Raw genomic sequence first — 21,213 nt, 5'->3', positions numbered from 1 at the left:
TGGGGATCATGGTCAGAAAGCAGGAATGTGTGAGGCTTCCCCCAGAGAGGGTGGGCAAGCAGTGCCAGTGGGATTGAGCAGGTCTCCAAAGGGATGCCCCAGAGGTCAGCTGGGGGGCTATGATGGTGGGCACTGCCAAGGCACCTCAGATCCCTCTCCTTTGTTGACAGAAATTCCAGCCAATGCCAAGGAAGATCGGTCCTGCCTGCAGAAAGTCCCTCAGATAATGGTGTCACCGGGCAGCTCGGGTGGCCCTGTCCCCAAGGGCTCTGCCCCGTTCGAGCCGGTGTCCTCGGCCCCGCTGCCCTTCGAGCACTGCCCGGGCAGCAGCGACGCTCACCTGGAGGTGCTGCTCAACGCCCACAGCCCCCTGGGCAGGGTCAGCGAGATGGCCCTGCTGAAGCTGGGGGGAGAGGAGCCCCACTTCGAGGGGATGATGGAGGGCTTCTCCGGCAAAGCCGCGGACGAACTGCTCAACTCCCAGGAGATTTTACAGACTCCCCTGTCGCCCATGGACACCCAGCTGTCCCCTTCCCCTGCTGAAAGCTCTGCTTTACAAATGAGTTTCACCGAGTCTCCGTGGGAAACAATGGAGTGGCTGGACCTCACCCCCCCCAGCTCGGCCACCGGCTTCAGCTCGCTCACCCCCGCGGGCCCCAGCATCTTCAACATCGATTTCCTGGATGTTGCTGACCTCAACCTGAACACCAGCATGGACCTGCACCTGCAGCAGTGGTGAAGGGACGTGCTGGGGCAGGGTGCTGTGAGCCTGCAGCAGGCAGCACAGTGCTCCTGCCGTGCTGCAGAACATGCAGGGCTAACGTGCCTCATCCAGGGGAAACTGGAGTCATTTTCCCAGCATATAGACTTGTTTGAATTTCCAGTCACTGAAAATTGACAGCACAACTCTGGTACTTTGGTTTTCCTCCATTGACACAACCCCACAGAGGACACCAGTGCCTGAAACAACACTCCCTTTGATTGACAAGAACTTCCATTTTGTTTCTTTAATCTTTCCCCCCCCCAGTTTTAGCAGTCACTCTTGTGAGAACTGGAGCAGCTCATGACAAGACTGTGTGGTGAGGTGACCTCACCTGGGTGGCAACAGGAAATCATGGAGAGGGAAACCCACTGTTACCCTCTCCTCTCCTCTCCTCTCCTCTCCTCTCCCAGTCCTTCAGGCAGACCTGTTGGGCTCATCTTGGCCGTGCCCATGCCAGGGTGAAGAGCAGGGGGCTGTGCCCAGCCAGGTGCCAAGCACCCTTCTGTGGACAGCCGGGCTCTTGCTTCCCCCCTGCCCAAAGCTGCAGTGCCCCATCCCCGCAGAGCTCTGCTCCAGGTGGGTGAGAGATGGAGATCACCGAGTTCACGGTGGCACCTTGGCATGTCCTGAGGGGCTGAAAGCCCAGGAGCTGTCCTGGCTGCATTCTGAGCTGAATCAGGCTGCATCCCGTGACCTTGGAGCAGGGAGCTCTGGACACTGGAGGCAGATGTTGAGGATGCAGGCGCAGGAATGAGGGGATGTGGCACCCCAGTGGAGCAGCCGTGTCCCCGGCGCACACAAAGAGATGAGTGATGTGTTTTGGCCAAGGTAGGAGCAAGTGGTGTGAAAGGACCAGCCAGGCTTTGGAGGGGCTGTTCTGTGCACAGCCAGGTCAGGGTGATCTCCAGCCCTTGATGATCCGGGAGCAGGGGGAGCCGGGCAGGGACACTCAGTGATCGCTCCTGGGGCAGAGCCCTCGTGTGGCCGAGGCTTTGTGTGAGTGCGTGCTCCTGCCATCCTCCCCTCCACCCTTCTGCCCGTCCCTCCTCCATCCCCAGCAGTCTTCCCCTCCTCCCTGAGTTTATCCAGCGTCACTGCTCCCTCAGCCCAGAGCAAGGCTACCGGAGAACAGCTGTGAATCACCGAGCCTGGAGGAGCCCGTTCTCCCGCAGCCGGCAGAGAAGGAAGCTCTCCCGCAGTGATGCTCCCGTTTGGAATCACCAGCATTTCTCCTAAGAGTCTCTGTGCAATATTCTTCCTCAGGCTCTAGCAAGAAGGAGCCTTTGCTTCACTTCTTGGCTTCCACCAAAGAACTTGCTGCAGACTTCGTGATGGACGCGTCCGTTCATCGCAACTCTGGTTTTGCCAAAGTAAATATTGTTGCTGACAAAGATTGTTAAACTATTTACAGACTGAGTGTATTTAATATTTGTGTTACTGGAAGGACAGCACACGGAGATGAAGCTGCTGGGAGGAGGTCCAGCCTGGCTCCCGTGGCGCTTCCCCAGGGATGCTGGAGCTGTGGGAGGCAGCTCTGCAGCCCGGGCAGTGTCCCCAGTCCCTGGCCTTGTTGTTGCATGCTGTATAAAGCACGTGGCAGTAGCTTTCAAGTCACTATTTAAAGCACCATTTTTCTATTGTACAAATGTCACAGGGCACTGCTAGGATAGACAATCACAGGTTGCATTTTTTTAAAAGAATTTCTTTTTCTAAGTGAGAGATTTTTTTGAAGCCAGTCTGTGGAGAATATTCAGAGCACTTGAAGCAGAGTAGTGTTAGCTGCTCCACTGAGGCCTTGTACAGAGTTTTCCAGGTAACTTTCTCCTCTCAGCAATTGTATTTCCTTATTTAAAGGGATGCTGTCAGCTTCAAACCTGTAAGCAAGCACATTTCCTTACCTATGTTACCAGCAACACCTTCATTATTAAAACCCTTGTCTTGCCACTCTGTCTGCCCGTGGTTTGCTGTTTGACTTCACCACTGGGACAGCCACAGCTGCCACCCCCTGGTACCAGCTCCATGCCCTGGGACAGCTACAGTCCTTCAAGGCCAGATGAATTTTATTCATGGCAGCAATTTCTCCTGGAAGGTTTCTGAAGTCACCAGCTAGAGCCTCCTGTCTTTTTCTTCTGTTGGCTCTGGCTTTGCTCTGTTTTCCTGCAGACCCCACTCCTTGTGTCCCCTTTAAAGGCAGAGCTGACCCCCTGCCCAAGCCCCTGGGTGTTTTTTTCAGCACAGGGCTGGTGGCTGCAGGGAGCTGGGTACAGGCAGAGCTCTGCCAGAGCCAAACCTCCCGCTGCCCACAGGCACAGCAGGCTGGGACCCTGGGGAACCTTGGATCCTTCTCCACAGCAGCCCTGAGTGTCTCTTTCCAAATTTGTCCCCCCTTTCTTTTGATAAGAAAGTTTCCCAGGTATTTTCGCACCTGTGTGCAAAGAGGGACTGCCCAGGTGGGCTAAAGGTGAAATGGTCCCGAGACATGGCTCAAGTGCATCTGAAAAGATGTAGATGAGCAAATAAATCAACATCTTTTCATGTCTAAGCCACTCCCTGCAGCCAGGTGTGCTGTGATGAACAGCCTGGGCTGAGCCAGGTCGTGGTTACTCAGAGAATGAGGAGACAAGCCTCAGCCTAGGATTATTTCAGGAATAACCGTGGAGTGGAGCATTTCCCTGCTGAGAGGAGCCTGCCCATGCTGCTCCCCTGCAGCAGAGCACCCGGGGGGGCTGAGTCCAGCCCAGGGTCCTGCTGCTGGCAGAGAAAGGGATCAGAGGGGAAAGGGATCCTGAGTCTCCTCCCGGGCCCCAAAGGACACCCACAGCAGATTTTCTGCTGCAAGGAGAAGTCAGCCCAGCTCTGCCTGGGCCCGTGGTCCTCCAGCCCAACCGGAGCAGCCTCCTGGGAAAGCAGAGGGAGTGCCAGTGGGATGGGACCCCTCCCCTCCATTGCCTTGAGTCAGTCCTCACTCAGTCTTCCATGTGTAGGTGATCTTCCCACACAGGCTGTCCCAAGGAGTTTGGGGTTCTGGGATTTTCCTTTCTCTCAACACCAAGCTGAAGGATCCCAGTGATGGCCCACTCAGAGGTGATACAAAACAAACAAACAAACAATGTTCTGAGAGTCAAATTAACATTTTTTTCACCATGCAGTGCTTCCCCCACCACAGGAAGGAAGGAAGGAAGGAAGGAAGGAAGGAAGGACACCCCTGCACCCAGCTCTTCTGCTCAGTTGAGCAGGAGTTTCCTGCTTGGCCACACCACATTGTCCTGATGGGAGCCATGGGATTTATGCCAAGACAAAGGTTTTCTGGCAGATGTCCCCCGGAACAGCCCACAGACTGCCCTGCTGTTCCATTTCCAGCAGAAGGTGCCGTGTGTCTCCAGGAGAGGGAGTTTGTGCTTCATCTGGCTCTCCAAGCACTTGCACAGCTGTTAACATAAAGGCAAAATACAGCTTTTTCCTTTCCTCGTTCCTCAGAGCAGTCACTCCATCTTTCCCTGGGCCCCTTACCATGCTCAAAGCAATGGCCCCGTGTGATTAGTGTCAGGAGTTGAAGGAAAATGGGGTGCATAGCAGCACCTATGTGTTAACAGAATCATGGAATCACTGAGGTTGGAAAAGCCCTCCCAGACCACTGAGTCCACCCTGATCCCCACCCTGTCCCCAGCCCAGAGCACTCAGTGCCACCTCCAGGAATTCCCTGGGCACCTCCAGGGATGGGCACTCCAACCCTCCCTGGGCATTTCCAAGGCCTGAGCCCCCTTTCCATGGGGAAATTCCTGCTGTGCCCACCCTGAGCTGCCCTGGCCCAGCCTGAGGCCGTTCCCTCTCCTCCTGTCCCTGTTCCCTGGAGCAGAGCCCGACCCCCCGGCTGTCCCCTCCTGGCAGGAGCTGTGCAGAGCCACAAGGTCCCCCCTGAGCCTCCTTTGCTCCAGGTTCATCCCCTTTCCAGCTCCCTCAGTCCCTCCTGGGGCTCCAGACCCGTCCCCAGCTCCATCACCTGCCCTGGACACACTCCAGCCCCTCAGTGTCCTTCCTGTCCTGAGTGTCCCAGAGCTGTCCCCAGCACTGGAGGTGCCCCAGCAGTGCCAGCACAGGGGGAACCCCCAGCTCACAGCCCTGAGCCCTTCATTTATACTCACCTGGCCCCAAAGGAAAGACAGGGCTGGGATGAAGGCCAGGGGAAGTCATGCCAGAGCATTCATGGAAACACTCAACTCAAAGTGCTCCTGACAGAGCAGGTGATGATGCACATCTGCATTCCACCTGGTGGGTCCAGGCAGGGATGGGTTTGAGCTCATCCAAACCTCAAAGCTGTTCTTGGAGCTCCCCAGACACAAAATAACCACAACAGAGCACAGTGGGATTTTCTGATGCTGCATGATGCTTGAAGATCCAAGAAGCACCGGTGGGTACAAAGGTGTGAGGTGCCAGTCTGGACCACTGAGCACAGTCAGTGGCCAGGGGCTCTGGGTCTTCTGGGAGGCTGGTCCAGACATTGGCTCCTGAGCCTTGGCACTGAGCACGGACACCAGGGCAGCCCCAGAGCTGGCACAGAGACAGAGCCACAGCTGAGCTGTGCAGACCTGGCCATAATGCCCAAAGGAAAATTCCCAGCCTGGAGAAAGCCAATTGAAGCCTGGAATTGTCCAAGGGCTGTCAGGAGCAGTAGCAGAGGCCCTGTGCAGGAATGGATCCTGTTGGAGACACCAGCAGCATCTGGGACCAGGGTGGATTTTTTCTGTGCTGCCTCAGCAGTGACAGAGGGATCCTTGGTGAGGGCAGTGAAGTGCAGGCAGGAGAGAGTCCAGAGGGAGAATGGAGCATGAGTTCAACAAGGAGCACTTGAGAGGGACTGAAATGTCCATAAATACATTCCCTCCCAGGGAAAGAAGGACTGTCCCTGGTGTGTGCTCAGATTTTGTCTTCTTCCTTCTCCAAATGAGGGATCTTGGATTCTGACTGAAGAGTGAGGATAGCAGGTGACCCAAAAATCTCCAAAGTATTGTGCTGGCAGTAAAAAGCTCCAGAAAAAGCCTTGGTGTGGTGGGAGCACAGAATTTAGGCAAACCGACAAGACTTGAGCTACGTGAACCTTTCACACTGTGCATCTCTGCACAGCAAGACCTTCAGCTCTGTTTCTCTTCCTGCCTTCCCTTCTCTGGGCACAACTGTCACCCTCCAAGTGTGAGACCCTGCAAGAGCTGGTGTCAGATGATCCACCCATTCCCAACTATTCCTGATCCGGGTTAATCCTGCCATGACCAGGGATCCCTGCAGGGTGCTCTGCTCTCCCCAGTCTGGGCTGGGCACTCCTGGACTGTCCCATCCAGCCCAGTGGAGCAGGACAGGCACTGGTGACCAGGCCCTCTCCCCAGCACTCCTCCTCTCCTTCCCAGTGGGGCTGCTGGGGTCCAGTTGTGCCCACTTGACTGGGCAGATTCCAAGCCCTCCACAGCTTCCAGGCAGAAGAGACCTCCCAGGAGCAGGACTTACCCAGGACTCTGAGACCATCTGGGTTCTGCAGACCTTGCAGCCATCGGAGCTGGGAGCTCCAGCTGCCCTTTCCCTGGAGGGTGGGCACAGCCACCTGCCCTCCTGACAGGGACAAGGTGTCCTGAGCCACCAGGACCTCCCTGTGCTGCAGACTGCTCGCCTGAGAGGCGCCCAAACACAGAGTCTTCCAGAAAATACATCCAGAGCTCCCTTCACCTCTTTCACTTGGCACAAGCAGATCTGAAGGTTGCTTTCCTCTTCCACCTGGAGGCCAGGCCTGGAAGGTATTCCAGAGCTCTGAGTGAACCTTCCCCTTCACGTCTGACCTTACAAAATGAAAATAACAAGCTCACAGTCGCATCTTAGTTTTATTACAACTGACCTGCAGGCAAAAGGATAGAACTATTACATAAACACTCTGATCCATGTATAATAGCTTAAATAGAGGAGGAAGTCAAACCAGGAGACCGGATAAAATATTCGGAAGCTCTTTGAAGCAGTTATGTTCCTGAGCTTCATTTTACAGACAATAAGGCAACATCCCTGCACATCAGCTTTTTGATATTTTTATACATTTTTTTCCTATGGTACAAGAAAAAAAAATAATAACCAGAATTCACAATGTACAGTTCTTACACTATTTTCACAGCTTCTGAACACTATACACCTTTTTTTTCTTTTTTTTTTTTCTTTAATAGATACATTGCAATAAATGGTGCACCCATAGTAATTTATAATAATCTATGTTGAATAGGCTAAACCTGTCCTGTACAGCCACCCAGGCAGCAGCCCCTCACTCCTGTCACTGGCAGCTCAAAGCTTTGCATTTCCATTCCCAGCAAACTGGTCCTGGGCTGGAGATGGGATGGCACCAGAGCACAGACCCAGCCATCCCAACAGGGCAGAGCAAGGTGGTCCCATGTGTTTTGGGAGGTTCCATCTCAGTGCTGGCCCTCTGAGAGGTTTTTGAGTTCCCTGTAGCCGGGAGGAGTGAGTCAGACACCAAAGGGAGGGTGAAGCCCCACCTGTGGCTGCCCTTCCTGGGTCTGGTCTCTCCAGCCCCCACAGCCTGCAGCCCTCGGGAGCTGGAGCAGCTGCAATCCCACTCCAGGGGCTGAAGGCTGGAGAGAGGAACCACAGCTCCACGGGGATTTGCCTGGGAAAGGCTCTGGGGGTGGGGGCAGAATGGCTGCTTTAGACACGCGTGGTCTGACTGATCTTGACACAGGAGGCACCAGAGCTGTCCGGGAGGAGCAGAGACCTCTGCCTTGCCTGAGGAGCAGCCCAAGAGGAACACAGTGCAGGAAGGGCAGGACCAAGGAGCCAGCAGGAGCCCCTGGACGTGTCACCTCCGTGGCAGACGGACACAGCTGTGTCCAGGCATGGCCTCAGCTCTCCTTCCCAGCTGGGATGTGCTGCTTGGTCTTCATCAGCGCTCTGCCCCGGGCTGCTGTGCACACGTTGGTGTTGGGTGGACGTGGGGAGCCCTTCCTTGGGCATCCTGCCAGCACCACGGTGTTTTCATTCCCTGTGTCCAGGCTTGCTGCTGAGCTCTGATGGGAGGCTGCTCTAACACTGATGAAGTCCTACCAAGCACCTCAATCAGCTCAGAACGGAAAGCAGAGACCCTGCAGCCTCCATTTTATCCCTGGTGTGCTACTAAACACCTGAAAACTGCAATATTTGAGGGGAGAAAAAAAAGTTTTTGGGAAAAAAATCGATCTTTGAAAAATATGTCAATTAAACAAAGAGAAAAGCCTGATGTGCTGTTTTGCTTAGGAATGGACCAGAAGACAAGCTTGCCTGGCCTTGCTGGGCCAGCTGAGAGGAGCTGGATGCTCCTTCACCTCCACCTCATCTCCTTCTGCACCCCCCAGTCTCAGAGAGGTTTGCTCGGGGTGCAGCACCAGGAGCTGTGGAGTCACAGAGGAGGCTCAGTCTCCAGGTGCTGCTGAAGTGTCTGCAGCAAGCTCAGCAGGGTGTGGTGGGCACAGGGCCCCCCCTCCATCCTGCCTGCAGCAGCGAGAAGGAAGAGCTCCGGTTTGGAGTGGGACTCAGGAGCTCAGGACACGGGGCTGGACCGTGCCACAGGAGCAAGCAGCAGGGCTGGGGACAGCAGGAACACGAGAAACACTGGCCAGGACTCACAGCCATCAGCTGGTGGCCCACTCAAGCAGCTGCAGCCTCTGTGGATGGCACTGGGTGAAGGCAAAGCAAAGCCAGTGGGTGGTGAGCACTGTGCACTATAAACCAGGTCAACAAGCAGGTTAAATTCAATCAAGTAGTTTAATAATTCTTCAGGTCAAAGGTCTTATCTTACCAGGTAACAATTTACAGGACACCTAGTTAAGAGTGAAGAGTGGCTGGCTTGGTAAAAGGAGGAAGAATACATTATGTCCCATCTCAATAGTTTAATGTTAGCCTCTTTCAACGCAACATATTTTTGGTAAAGACATATTCACTATATTTAACATGATCTCTCTTTAACAGGAAGTTCAGCTGAGCACACTGTCCCCAGAAAGTACACTGCGACTGTAAAGCAACAGAATTTCATAGCAGTAAATCTATTGCACTTTGTGAAGAATAAAATTCTCCTTTGCCTTTCCAGCTCCAGAAGGCAAAGCATCTCGTTGGTTAAGCAAGTTCTTCTCCCTCCAGGCAAAGTCTCTTAATGTTCAGACAGACAACGCCTAACTTTTGTTTGTTTGCTTTTTATTATTACTTGAAACAACAATCGGAAGAGTTTGAGAGAAAAATCTTTCCAGTAGCTGCTGAGGAGTCTCCAAGTTTTGAGTCTAGAAATGAATTTTAGGTGCTATCCAATCACAGTCAACAAATATATGTACTTATTTCCACATTTCATGAATATGTCCACAAAAGAGCAAGATGAGGTCTCTCTGTGACCAACACTAACACTGTGTGATCAGGTATTACAGGGATGCACTTTATATGTGACAACAGTATACAGACAGGATGGAAATAACACCAATATTATTGCACATGGTGTCTGGGCGAGCATTAAAAACACTGCAATATGTGATGAAAATTCTTTACAGCTTGTTTTCTCTCAGCCCTTTTTCTAGAGTTTGATGTAGCAGCAGTATCAATCCACGTACATTGGAGAGCTGGGAGTTGCTGGCATTTGATCCAGGATTTTACAAACATAGCATGCAACATCCACTGTGCGTTCCTCATACATCAGGATGAAGGGATGTTTCTGGAAGCAGAAAAAAAAACCAACAAAGTTATGGTCACCGTCCTGGCATGTGCCCCTCAGATAAAAACTGAGCAGAGGAATTTGTCTGGTGCAAGAAAATGCTTTGTGGTGGCTGTAGGGCACCAGGACACAGCCTGGTCCATGGCTTTTCCATATTGGGAATCCATGTCTTTAATGTGGGAGGTTACTGAGGCAGGACAGGACTCCAGAGTGTCAGGAGCTGCCAGGCAGCAGGCAGGGAGGGTGCAGGACCAGCAGCTCCTCTGCAGCACTGACATTTCCTGAAATCCTTTCAGGAGAGGTTTCATCAGCATTGTCACAGTGGGGAGAGTGACAGGGAGTGCCTTGCACAGGTCAAACCCAAGCTCTGCTCTGCCCAGCAGGCAGCACTGGCCAGAGCCAGGTCAGAGCAGCTGGGACACATCATCAGGGAGGTTCTGGGCCAGGACCTCAGGCAAACCCCTTTGACATCAGCTGATGAGAAACCCCAGGGCTGACTGTGGAACCACAGCCTCTAAGAGGTGCCCTCCAGGTGCCCAGAGCTCCTTAAAGTTGCCTCATGTCACTGATCCAAGCCAAAAGCATTGCTGCTCTCTCTCCTTTAGCACCCCCACCACAGACAGGCTGCTGCCCAGCTCCAGGGCTCTGCTCCTTCAGATCTCACTTCTGCCTGAGCCCAGCCCCCTGTGAGCTGTGTGTTGGAACATTGAAAGAGGCAGCACTGAGAACTCACCAGAAGCTCTTTGTACTTTGGCCTTTTGGACTCGTCCTTTGTAAGGCTAAAGAAAGCATAAAGATAATGAGGAGAACGTGGGATCAGGCAAAATGTTACAGACATCAAATACAAGCTTTTACAGGACATGATGCTGTCACAGTGGGACACACCACCTTTGGTTTTCTGGAAAACCCAGCCTTGCACTGTGAGTGACCACAGGAGTAACCCCCATCCCTCCCTTGCAGCCATCCCAGCTGTGCAGGGAGGGGCTGGGGCTGTGTCTGACACAAACTTCCTGCCATGGAAACTTCCCTCCTTACCATGTCTCCTCTCTCTAGCACAGCCTCTCTGAGGTGTTCTCCTAATTCTTTTCCTGAAGAGCAGTTTCCAGGCTCTGCCCTTCAGTCCCAACCCACACAAATCCCCCATCACCTCCAAACCACTAAAATGTGAGAGGTCCTCCCTTGTGCTGGTGCAGGAATGTGAAAAGAAGCCAGGACGGGCTGGACACATAACCCTTGCCAAATAGCAGCCAACAAAAGGAGCCAACCCCCAGTGCTTTCAGCAGCACACACTTACCACAAGTTGACGAAGTTGATGAAACTTGGGGAAAACTCCCTTTCCTCTGAGTTACTCAGCTGTGGTGGGTCTCCTTTCACTACTTGTGTCAACTGGTCAAACACACTGTTCCACTTGGGGTAGGGGAATCGCCCCGTGGCCAGCTCGTACTGCAGGGAGACAGCAACAGCACCAGGCAGGTTTACAGCAGGGAAAAAAATGTCTGCAACAAACTTGGACCCTCCCAGAAGGAAGACTGAGATGAGATTCTTCATCCTATTCCCTGTATGATTCTAAGTAGAGGGAAGGTTTTAGCCAGCAGTAAGTTCTGCTGCCTGAGTGAGGGGCATGGCCAGATTTACCCTGACCAGGCTTCTGTGCTGGCCATGTCTGCTCCTCCACTGACTATAAACCAAACCAGTGTGGGAGAGTAAAATCCTCCAGTCCCTCCCCAAGCATCCTAGATATGTTGGGCACCACGCTGGGTGCCAAAATATTAGAATATACCAATATTGCTGAACGGGACATGCCCTGGCTTGTCTGGCCCCTGCTGCTGAACCAAATAGCAGCGACTGTGATGTTTCACCCCAGAGACACCTTTGGCTAGCTGTGGGTCACAGCTGGGCACGCTGGGGCAAGCCCAGGCATGCCAGAGCTCCAGTGAAGGTGGGATGAGCTTGCTTTTGTAGAGGATTGCTCCCCAGGCTTCCCTGTGCTGGAGAAGCTTTAAGATGATGGTGAAGGAAGGAGTCAGTTCTGATGGAGGGTTTTAACCCAGGATTTTATTCTGGCCCACAGGCACCTGAATCTAGCAACAGCTCCAAGAGAACTCCCAGCGCGTGGTCTGCTCACCCTTTTACCCGGGGGAGAAGGGGGCAGGGAGGGAATACAGGGACCACCAACCAGGTATGGGGGAGGAGGTCTCCAGGGAAAAGGATACATAGATGATCCAAAGCCTCCCCAAGGGTGGGGGGCATCTTGTGAATCTGCCCAATCACTCAACGCTCTCCCGGAATTCCAGGGTTGATAGACAGTACTCGCAGAGGTCAGGGTGGGGGAAAGGAGAGGTGATTGACACACCTGGGGAAGGAATCTTCAGGGAGAAACCCGGGGTAAGTGAGGCAAACCGTGACATCACACGGCAACAACTCACCAATGTGATGCCCAAGCTCCAGACGTCGGAGCGCACGTCGTAGCCTTGCCGCGAGGCGCTGGGATCTATCCGCTCCGGCTGAAACGGCAACAAGGAGCAGTCAGGCTCTGTGCCAGGCAGGAAGCATCTGCAAAGCTGGAGAGAACCCTCAGCCTGGCACAGCGCCAAGCAAAACCTGTGGCCGGGGCAGCCATCCAACCCCAGCAGAGAAACATCTCAAGGAATCGCTTGAAACACTGATTTTATGGAGGAGTTGTGTAAAAGGTGATCAGAAATGGCAACTTATCCCAGTCCAATGCTTCGGGGTGTTTTTCCTTTTGCACAAACACCTTGAATAATTGTGACTGACTTATTTAGTTAGTTTTGTTCAACTTTGGGATGTCTTTAGCACAAAGTCTCACTTTCTCTGTTTGACACCCAAGGGATCATAAGAACTGGAATCAACATCTCACCCCCACCCTGGGGAGTGAGGCTTAGCAGCCTCTACCAGAACTCTTCTCCACAACCAGCTACTAAGTAACTATTAAAAACAATGTGCTTTAGGAAAAGCTCCTCTGAACAAGGTTTTAGTCATCCCTTGAAGGCAACTATGATGTTACAAGGCTTTAAGACATCCAAAATGTCCTTCACAGAAAGCAATATTGGGCCAGATATAGGTGATTCACACCTAAGAGTAGGTTATCCAGAGAGCTGAGCCAGCAAAAAATGTCTTTATGCCTTGCATGTCATCTTTATAAGAAACCTCAGTCTGTCTTCTTTAGTTAAAAATATAATAATTAACATGTCAAAAGAAACAGGTTCTCATTCAGTTTTGACTACAACAATAATAAAGATACCTGCATAGCAATAAATTCTAAATTACGGGGTATAGGAAATACTCTGAAAGCCTTGGTTGCTTTGTAGGCTACATCTGAATACAATTTCATAGCAAACACAGCTGAGAAGTGCAGCAGCAGGTGGCCCAGCCCTGAACCCTACTGGGGACACACCACGATGTCTGGAAGCTGCCACCAGGGATGGACCAGCTCAGAACACATCAAATTCTGGGGATGCTGGCCTGGCCAGTGCTGTGACCCACAGGGATGTGCCACAGCCACAGCAGAGCAAGCTGCCAGGCTGCAGAGGAAGGAGGGGGCTGCATGGGAGCAGCAAACTGCCCAGAGGGACTGGTGGGATGGGTGGCACTGCTGAGACACAGCTGCTTGTCTCAGGCACCCACGAGGGGCACCCTGCTCCTGTGAGCAAACAGAACAACAGGGGTTTGGCCTTAGACCATGGTGGGACAGTTAAAGGGAAAGCAGGACGGACCAAAATAAATCCCATCTAAATAGAGAGCAGGAAGAATGCTGAGAATTTTCCATGTAGATCACATGGGAGCAATTAACACCAAGGAAGGAAGAGTCACCATGTCACACTCTGGGGACCTGGAGTGAGGGCTGCAGACAAAGCCTGGCTCAGGCCAGGTGTCCTTCTGATGCCAAGTGCAAGCAGGAAAGGAAATGGCTGAGGTGGAGACCCATCTCTGGATGTGCTGATGGGGTGAAGGGACAGGGGATGGATGCATCAGAGGAGGGTACAGGCTGCCATGGGGCTTCTCCAGTTCAGTGTTCACCTGAGCACCGGCATCTTGACTGAAAAATGAGCAGTGGGCAACACAGATCCTCCCTTTCTTCCAAACCCCAGCTACACAAACAGCCACACATGGCCTGATCTCTGCCTGCACCACCTGATCACAAGACATCCAGCTGGCCCTGACAGCAATGCCAGCACCAACTGTCCATCTTCTTCATGGAGAAGTGAGAAGCCACAGTTTGCAGCCAGAGGCTCCAAGCTGGCCTGGGAAAAGGACCTGAGTGACCAAGGATGGAGGTGCCACCATCACACTCCACTCCTGTGGAGGCCTGGAAGGAGCAGGGCAGGGCATCCGTCCTCACAATGGCTGGGTCTGCCCCTCCACCCCTGCCTGAACCAAGCCCTTCCAGTGTCACCCTTCCTCTCTGACTGGGTTCACTGGGGCATTCAGAAGGCAAAAAGCAGTAATGACACAAAGGCCACCAGCTCCAGCGTGGCACACAGAGCCCACTCCCAGCAGCATCCCCACAGTCAGGGGCAAGGCAGGGAGCACAGGCAGCAGCACTCAGGGAGGATGCAGGGCTGGCCAGGAGTTCACTGCTGGGTGAAAGCTGTGGAACCTCACTGGAGCAAACCCCCAGCACAGGCACCAGCACGGGGCAGGGCTGAGGAGGGCTCACAACAGCCCAGGCTGCTCCAGGGACCAGCAGCTCCCTGGGAACCCAGTCCTGCCTTTCTTTCCTCCAGAGAACACGAGGCACCAACACTTAGAGGCCTTTGCTCACTGTAACAATTGCAGGGGAACTGAAAGCCAAAAGCAAAACAACCTCTCAGCACCGCAGCCCCGAGGCTGAGGCGCCGCTCGCTCTGACAGCTCCAACAATTTTGGTTCAAACCCACAGCACTTGCTTGGCAGCTGGACATGGCTCCTGCTGCCTCCTCAGAGCACTCACAGCCAGACTGGCTGACATCCAGTGTCACTGTCACCAGCAGCCCTGTGGGGACCAGGCTCCTTCAGGGGTGAGTGCCATGGGGTTGGTGAGCCTTGCAAAATGAGACAATATCATCAGGGAGAAGCACCCAGCAGCCCTAAGGAGAGACTCCCGGCTGAACAGAGCTACTACTCTTGGCCTATTTTACACTAAAAAAATACTATTTTCCTTTTGAAAGGAGTATGTAGCCTGACTCCTTCCCAGGTACATCCAATTTGATCGCAGCATCCCTTCAGACATCAGCCTCTGCTGGCTTGGAGAAATATCTGGCAGACTTGCCTGCACAATGGGGACATCTCCCCTTTTCCCAGGCTCCCTGGTACGTGGAAATGCTCATGTACTTGGAAAGGAGTCACTGAGGCTGCAGAGCAGCAGGGAAGAGGCCAATCGTCTCCCACATCACTTGCCAGCTGCTGGCTGCCCCACAAAACCTGTGCCCTGCCAAGGCTCTGAAAAACACAAACTGAACTGCAACACTTTTGCTCACTTAGAAGTCCACCCGAGACTGGAGCTGCACAAATCACAGAGCGCATGTAGACAGACAGACAGGAACACCAAAGGGCTATGGAAGCACTGACCCACCCCATCCCCGGGGAAAGGGAGCACTGCAGCTATTTACAGACATCTCAGGAACTGTCATGGCATAACCACACCAACAGCCTGAGCAGAACTGAACACCCACCCTTGGCTCAAAGAAAGATCAGAGTCAGGGCACACAGGTTTTGCCTTGGACACCACAGTCAGAGAAAAGCCAACTGAGAGCCATGGCCTGAGCCAGGTGGGAGCCACGCCTTGGAAGAGAGAGAGTTTCCTTTTTTCTACTTGGCGGTAGATAAAAAGAGTTCAGAAAACAGTGTTTTTCAGCATACAGAGCCATAAATATGTAACAAAAATTAAAGACAGGCACTAAAACTAAAGTTAAATGAACAGCAGCAGGCACACAGCTCCGTGCACAAGCTACCCTTGGCTCATGTGAGAACAGAGATGCATTTTCAAAGCACCCTGAACCACTGAAGTGTTTAAAACCCTCAGACAGCTTCCAAAGTCACCACTACAGCTTTTCTCTCTGGGAGGGGGAGGGAAGCAAACAAGCAGGACAGACTCCCAGGAGCCACAACTCAGCCCCAGCAATTTCCACACAGCTGCTCTGCTACTGCTGCTCTCCAGAATCACATTCTCCTGGAATGAAGTTCTGGCACACTTTGGAATTAAAGTGGTTTACAAAAATCACTGTAATTCTGCTCTGCAATAACTCCTGTGACATAATCTTACCAGAGCAAATGGATTTCTTGCAGACCAAGACAAACCCACACTCTGACAGCCCTGCTCCCCTGGGCAATGGTGTTTTGGAGCTGCTGGAAGGCACAGAGCTCCTCTCCACTCCAGCACCACAGCCCTGGCAGCAGCAGAGGAACCCAGCAAAAACCCAGGAACTGGGACACTTTGCCACAGCAGAGCTTGATCCAGAGCTCAGTTTCATCCAGGAAAGGGGTGTTCATTGTCACAGTCATATTTTCAGAAAAATTCCCTTGCTCAGGATTTTTCTCCTGGGAAGCTGAGAAGCCTCAGAGAAAAAGGAAATCAATATTATCTCATTTGCTTCTCCTGTGTTTTGCTGCTTTGGAATGTGTTTGGAGATTGTTTACCCACAAGTGGTTGTTTCATTGGTTTCATGTGAATTGTTTTCACTCTTTGGCCAATCAGTGCCAAGCTGTGTCAGGACTCTGGAAAGTGTCACAAGTTTTCATTATTCTCTTTTTAGCATTCTGTAAGTATCCTTTCTGTATTCTTAGTATAGTTTAGTATAGTATTCTTTAATATAATATAATATAGTATCATAAAATAATAAATTAGCCTTCTGAGAACATGGAGTCAGATTCATCATTCCTCTTCTGCCATGAGGGCACCCCATAAATACAACAGTTCATCCCACAGGAACAGGCTGATCCCAGGGAAGGTGAGATCCCCCAGAGCTCATCCCACAGGAACAGGTTGATCCCAGGGAGGGTGAGATCCCCCAGAGCCCGTTCCACTCACCGCCATGTACGGCCGGCACCCTGCATCCCGCGTTTTGGCAATGGAGTCCACGAGCTGTCCGCTAATGCCAAAGTCACAGAGTTTAATATTCCCATTTCTGTCCAGAAGAATATTGGAAGGTTTGATGTCTGCAGGGGGAAGAAATGTAAAGCAGTAAGTCACGGCTGGAGGTTTCAATTTCAAGCGGAGCAGCTGCAGGGGATGGAGGGCGGCAGTGCCGCGCCGGCGCCGTCACCCTTGGCGCTGGATCCTGCATGGGAGCACGAGGGGATGGAGCCAGCCCCGGAGATGCCACGTGCCCAGAGGCAGCAGCAGATGCCCAGCCACCCTGAAAACACACTTACATGGAAAAAGCACAGGCTGAAGGGGCAACAGAACAGGCACTGGGACACTTGTTCAAAACCTGCACTCAGATTCACGGCGGTACAGGTGCTGTGTTTACACTTGGAGTGAACCAAAGGCCACTAACAGCTCTTGCAATTATTTTAACAGGCAAGAAGAAAAGACATGAAGTTAAAAAAATACACGGAGAACTCACCTCTGTGAATGATTTTCAAGTTTTCTTTTAAGTGGTTTAGTGCTTTCACAGTCTAGGAAAGAAAAATAGATTAAAAATAAGCAGATGTCGTAAGAGTCCTGTGATTATTAAATTTTTGGAACTCCAAGAACAGGGGTAAAAAGCATTTAATATATTGAGATATCAATGCTGTAATATGCCATGTAACAAAACATTTTTCTCTGAACCTTTTCTGCAAACAAAAGGTGATATAGGGGAGAGTATGGGCTAAAGTGAACACACATTCCCTGTGACCTGCAAAGATCCCACTCTGGGAGAGGGGAGCAAGGGGTGAAGCCAGAACAATCTCTGATGTTAATTATCCTCAGCAATAAATGATTTCAAGCCCTATGCTGTATTTTTTCAGCAGGTCACAACTGTTTCAATTATCTGACTTTTCATTAGTCCAGAACTTCCAGGTTATACGAAGAAAACACCAGCCAGGTTCTCCAGTGCTTTTGGGAGCCTTTGCAGAAGACTGCCAGAAGCCTCTCTGGTCTGGGCTGGTGTCTGTGCTGCTGGTGCCCACACTCAAGCAGACAAAGCAGAAAGATGGTCCTGGGGTCTGTTTATGAACTGATTACTGACCCCAGGAGCTCTGTTTACACCATGCAACATACTGTGGAAAAGTCACGAGCACCCTGAAGAACCATTCCCAGTGCGGTGCAAATAGCAGCAGCAGTTCTGCTCCACAGACCAACCAGCTTTTCACATGGACTGTGATCTGAACAAGGATCTGAGCTTTTCAATTATCTTCAACAAAAAGTTTTAACAAAATACTCACAGCTAAAGTGATTTTGCCTAAGATTTCTTCTGGAATAACATCATCTAATACACTATATACATATTTGTAAAACTTATCAAACGAGGTAGACATGAGCTCCATACAGATCCAACAGTCACCCTGGAAAGAGAAAAGAATGTGTGTTACTTGTTGATATAAAAATGAGAAATACAAATCCAGAGAGCATACAGAGATCCACTGAATCCTATGAAATACATAAACAGCAACATGCATTCTATAGAAAAGATGGAATTCAGCTTGATTAGTTTTAGCAATGAAAGACTTGATCCCATTCACAGCAGAGGCATTTACCTGCCCAGCTCACACCTGGCATTACAGTTTAGACACTTGAACCCAGACGAATCCAAGCCTCACACAGTGTTTTGCTCTCCAGAAGGCTGCAGGCACAGTGGAACACCCAGAAGAGGGGAGTTGCTTTCCTAGGAAGGGCTGTGTGGCTGGGGAAGAAGACTGGTTTACAGCCATGGGTAGCTCCAGCTTACACTGCTCATTTGGCATCAGGCTTTCCACATCAGCTCAAGGCACAGCAGGAGCTGAGGTCATCTACTCAAGGGCTGCTACAAGCCTGAGCCCAGAAAACTCTCACTGCACCCAAAAAAAGCAGTGGATGCAATAAGTGTTGTGACAGACATGAAAGCAGGGACATCACAGTGAGAGGCCAGAGCAGCACAGCAGGATGAGGGCATGACCAGCACACCAGGGAACCTGGAAAAAGGTGAACCTGGGCTGCTACAGACCACAGGTTGGCTAGGGAGGAAGTTGGCTAAGAAACTGTTCAGATTTAAACTACAGAAATAAAACTGGGCAATACATGTAGAAAATGTCTCTTTTCTGCATTAGCAACAATGTCAAAGTGCAGATGAAGCACTTGTATACGATGGAGAGTGGCTCAGGGCAGGCAGTGTGGCTCCAGTGGCAGTGATGTGCATAAATCAAGTGAGACTGGAAGCCCAGCAGAGCTTTATGAGCTGTCTGTAGTGAGAGCATCCTCTCTCTCATGGACTGGTTCTACTGGCCACAGGATCATCCAAAAACTGCTTCTGTTTTGATCAGATTTATAAAAAAATGGGGACAGGGCTATATTCCTAGACTACTGCACTGAGTCTGTGGGGGACTAGAGTGGTTCCAGAGAGCCAGAATACCACTGACCTCCTGCAGCCCTGTATTTATGTCCAGCTGCACCAGTACTGGGAGTGGCTTCCATTATCACAACCAAGGCTCCACATGCACTCAGCATCATAGGCTGGTACTGTGTATGGTACTGAAACCTCAAATAAGCATAACAGATTTCTATCCAATGGTTAATTTTAAGCAAAAAAAAAAAAACCAAAAAAAAAAACCTTTTATGATCAAAAGCACTCAAGGAAAGACCTGGTTTACTAATGTCCTGAAGTAGATGCCATACAGAACTCCTGAATGAGGGCATTTATTGATCTGGTAATATAAAAACCTACCTGCCCTACATGAATTTATGTCAGCAATATCAATGGGAAAAGATAACAGACGTTTTCCACTGTGCAGCATCCTTAAGGTTGGTGGCAAGACCCAAAACTCTACAGGCCAACTCTTCCTGGGACTTGGAAGAGCCTTATCTGTTGGTAAACTGGTGAATTTTAACAGGAAGAAAAAGGAAGACTGGCTGGGGACTCAGCTGTCTTCCTGACCAAATACCAAGAAGTGCTGATGGATGTACATGGGCAAGTCCTGCTCCATGGTGAACTGTGAGGACAAAACCACCCTAATGGGAGTTTCATTTTACATTTTGCCTCTTAAGTCAGGTTGATTTCTGATCACAAAATGACAAAAGAAGCACTTTAATTTTCTCTTTTTGTTCAAGCTATACTCCCAAAGAATGTATTTTAGCCCTTACTGGGTATTAGATTACCAGATGCTAATGCACATCTTGTAGACATTCCAAAACATGTCCAGGAACACCCTGTGCATTTAATTCAAAATATCCCTGTCCAGGACAGATACAAAAGCTGCTTCACAAGCAATGGAGCTGCTTCAGCTTCTCAATGCAGAGAATTCCCATTGACAAGGGAGCAGGTGCCACAAGGATGTCACCCACCTGGAGAGCAGCTCACCAGGAAAGGACCTGTGGCTCCAGGTGGACATTAAACTGAACATGGGCCAACAATGCATCTTTGCTGGGCTGAAGGATCACAGCACGAGGCAAAGCATCACCAGCAGGTGGAGGGAGGTGATCCTTCCCCTCCATGCAGCAATGCTGAGGCACACCTGGAGTGCTGTGACCAGTGCTGGGCTCCCCAGTGCAAGAGAGACTCCAGCACATGGCAGCTAAGATGACTGAGGAACAGGAGCATCCCCCCCATGAGAAAGGCTGATAAAGAGAGGACTGCTCAGCCTGGAGAAGGTTCAGGGGAACCTCATCAGCCTAAGGGGAAGCTGCACAGGGGATGGAGCCAGGTTTGCTCAGTGGTGCTGAGCAACACGAGCAGGACACACAGGAGGTTCCCTCTGAGCACGAGGAAACACTTTTTGTGAGGGGGATTAATCACTGGCACAGGTTGCCCCAGGAGACTGTGGAGACTCTATCCATGGAGAGATTCAAAAGCTATTTGGACACAATCCTGGTCAAGTGGCCTCACTTGATCGTGGGGGTTGCAAAAGGTGACCTCAGAGGTCCTTGCTATCACCCACCACTCTGTGATGCAAACACTGAAGGTTTACCACATCTGCTCACTGCAGGGGCAGCCAGCTCTTCATGCAAGTTGCAGCTACACCAGTGAGAGAGACTGACAAATGTCACCACCACCATATATTTACATGGCACACAGGACACTTTCCCTACAGACCAGGGACTGATAACAGTGCTGAGGAATGGCAGCACAGCCAAGGATTTCCATAAAAACAGCGTGAGGTGCATCAACAGCAAGGAGATCAAAGTGAGCAAGGCTGTGTCAGCAATTCACACCAGCCCAGCACTGTGCTACCAACACATCCATCCCAGATCTTCTCTCCTGCCAGCAGAAGTTCCCATGGGCTGATTTACCCAGCTTCCTTCCAGATTCTGCAACTTACAATGAATTTTTCATTGAATAATTTTATCAAGTATTGAACTTATTGGTTTAAACTTGGCTCAACTACACTCCACTGTGTAGGAGTCACTCCTGAAATTCCAAGTCAGACAACACTTCTTTCCTCTTCCCCTCTTAAAGAGAAACACAATCAGAACAGGTACTTTGAAGAGCCACTAGTGTGGTCATGGTAACTACCCAAACATTCCCAGCTTTACAGGCACTGTTTCAAACCAGAGCAGCTGTAAAGCTTGCAGCAGACAGGCAAGAAAAGAAGACTTTTTTTTTTTTATTCTCAGACCTAAAAA

General features: G+C 51.1%; 2 protein-coding genes across 14 annotated transcripts in view; one reads left to right on the top strand and one right to left on the bottom strand.

Annotated features, from left to right (window-relative positions):
* MYOCD (myocardin) overlaps positions 1–901 on the top strand; it is a 92,826-nt gene extending 91,925 nt beyond the window's left edge. For all 13 annotated transcript variants that reach the window (XM_041465901.1, XM_041465896.1, XM_041465895.1 and 10 more), the window contains one exon: positions 171–901. In XM_041465901.1, the coding sequence (XP_041321835.1) occupies positions 171–739 (569 nt within the window). In that variant the 3' untranslated portion in view covers positions 740–901. The remainder of the gene's footprint in view (positions 1–170) is intronic.
* A 7,625-nt stretch (positions 902–8,526) lies between these two features.
* The window catches only part of MAP2K4 (mitogen-activated protein kinase kinase 4), a 62,414-nt gene continuing 49,727 nt past the window's right edge, over positions 8,527–21,213 (bottom strand). Inside the window, exons 5-11 of the mRNA XM_041465909.1 lie at positions 17,844–17,963; positions 17,042–17,093; positions 16,504–16,631; positions 11,903–11,980; positions 10,771–10,919; positions 10,210–10,255; positions 8,527–9,476 (exon numbers count right to left, since the gene is read on the bottom strand). Coding sequence (XP_041321843.1) covers positions 9,363–9,476; positions 10,210–10,255; positions 10,771–10,919; positions 11,903–11,980; positions 16,504–16,631; positions 17,042–17,093; positions 17,844–17,963 — 687 coding nt within the window. The 3' untranslated portion in view covers positions 8,527–9,362. The remainder of the gene's footprint in view (positions 9,477–10,209; positions 10,256–10,770; positions 10,920–11,902; positions 11,981–16,503; positions 16,632–17,041; positions 17,094–17,843; positions 17,964–21,213) is intronic.

Source organism: Pyrgilauda ruficollis, unplaced genomic scaffold, assembly GCF_017590135.1.
Source record: "Pyrgilauda ruficollis isolate IOZ18807 unplaced genomic scaffold, ASM1759013v1 scaffold194, whole genome shotgun sequence".
In the NCBI taxonomy this organism is placed as follows: domain Eukaryota; kingdom Metazoa; phylum Chordata; class Aves; order Passeriformes; family Passeridae; genus Pyrgilauda; species Pyrgilauda ruficollis.
The sequence above is the reverse complement of the archived record's forward strand: the minus strand, read 5'-3'. Positions and strand labels throughout refer to the sequence as shown.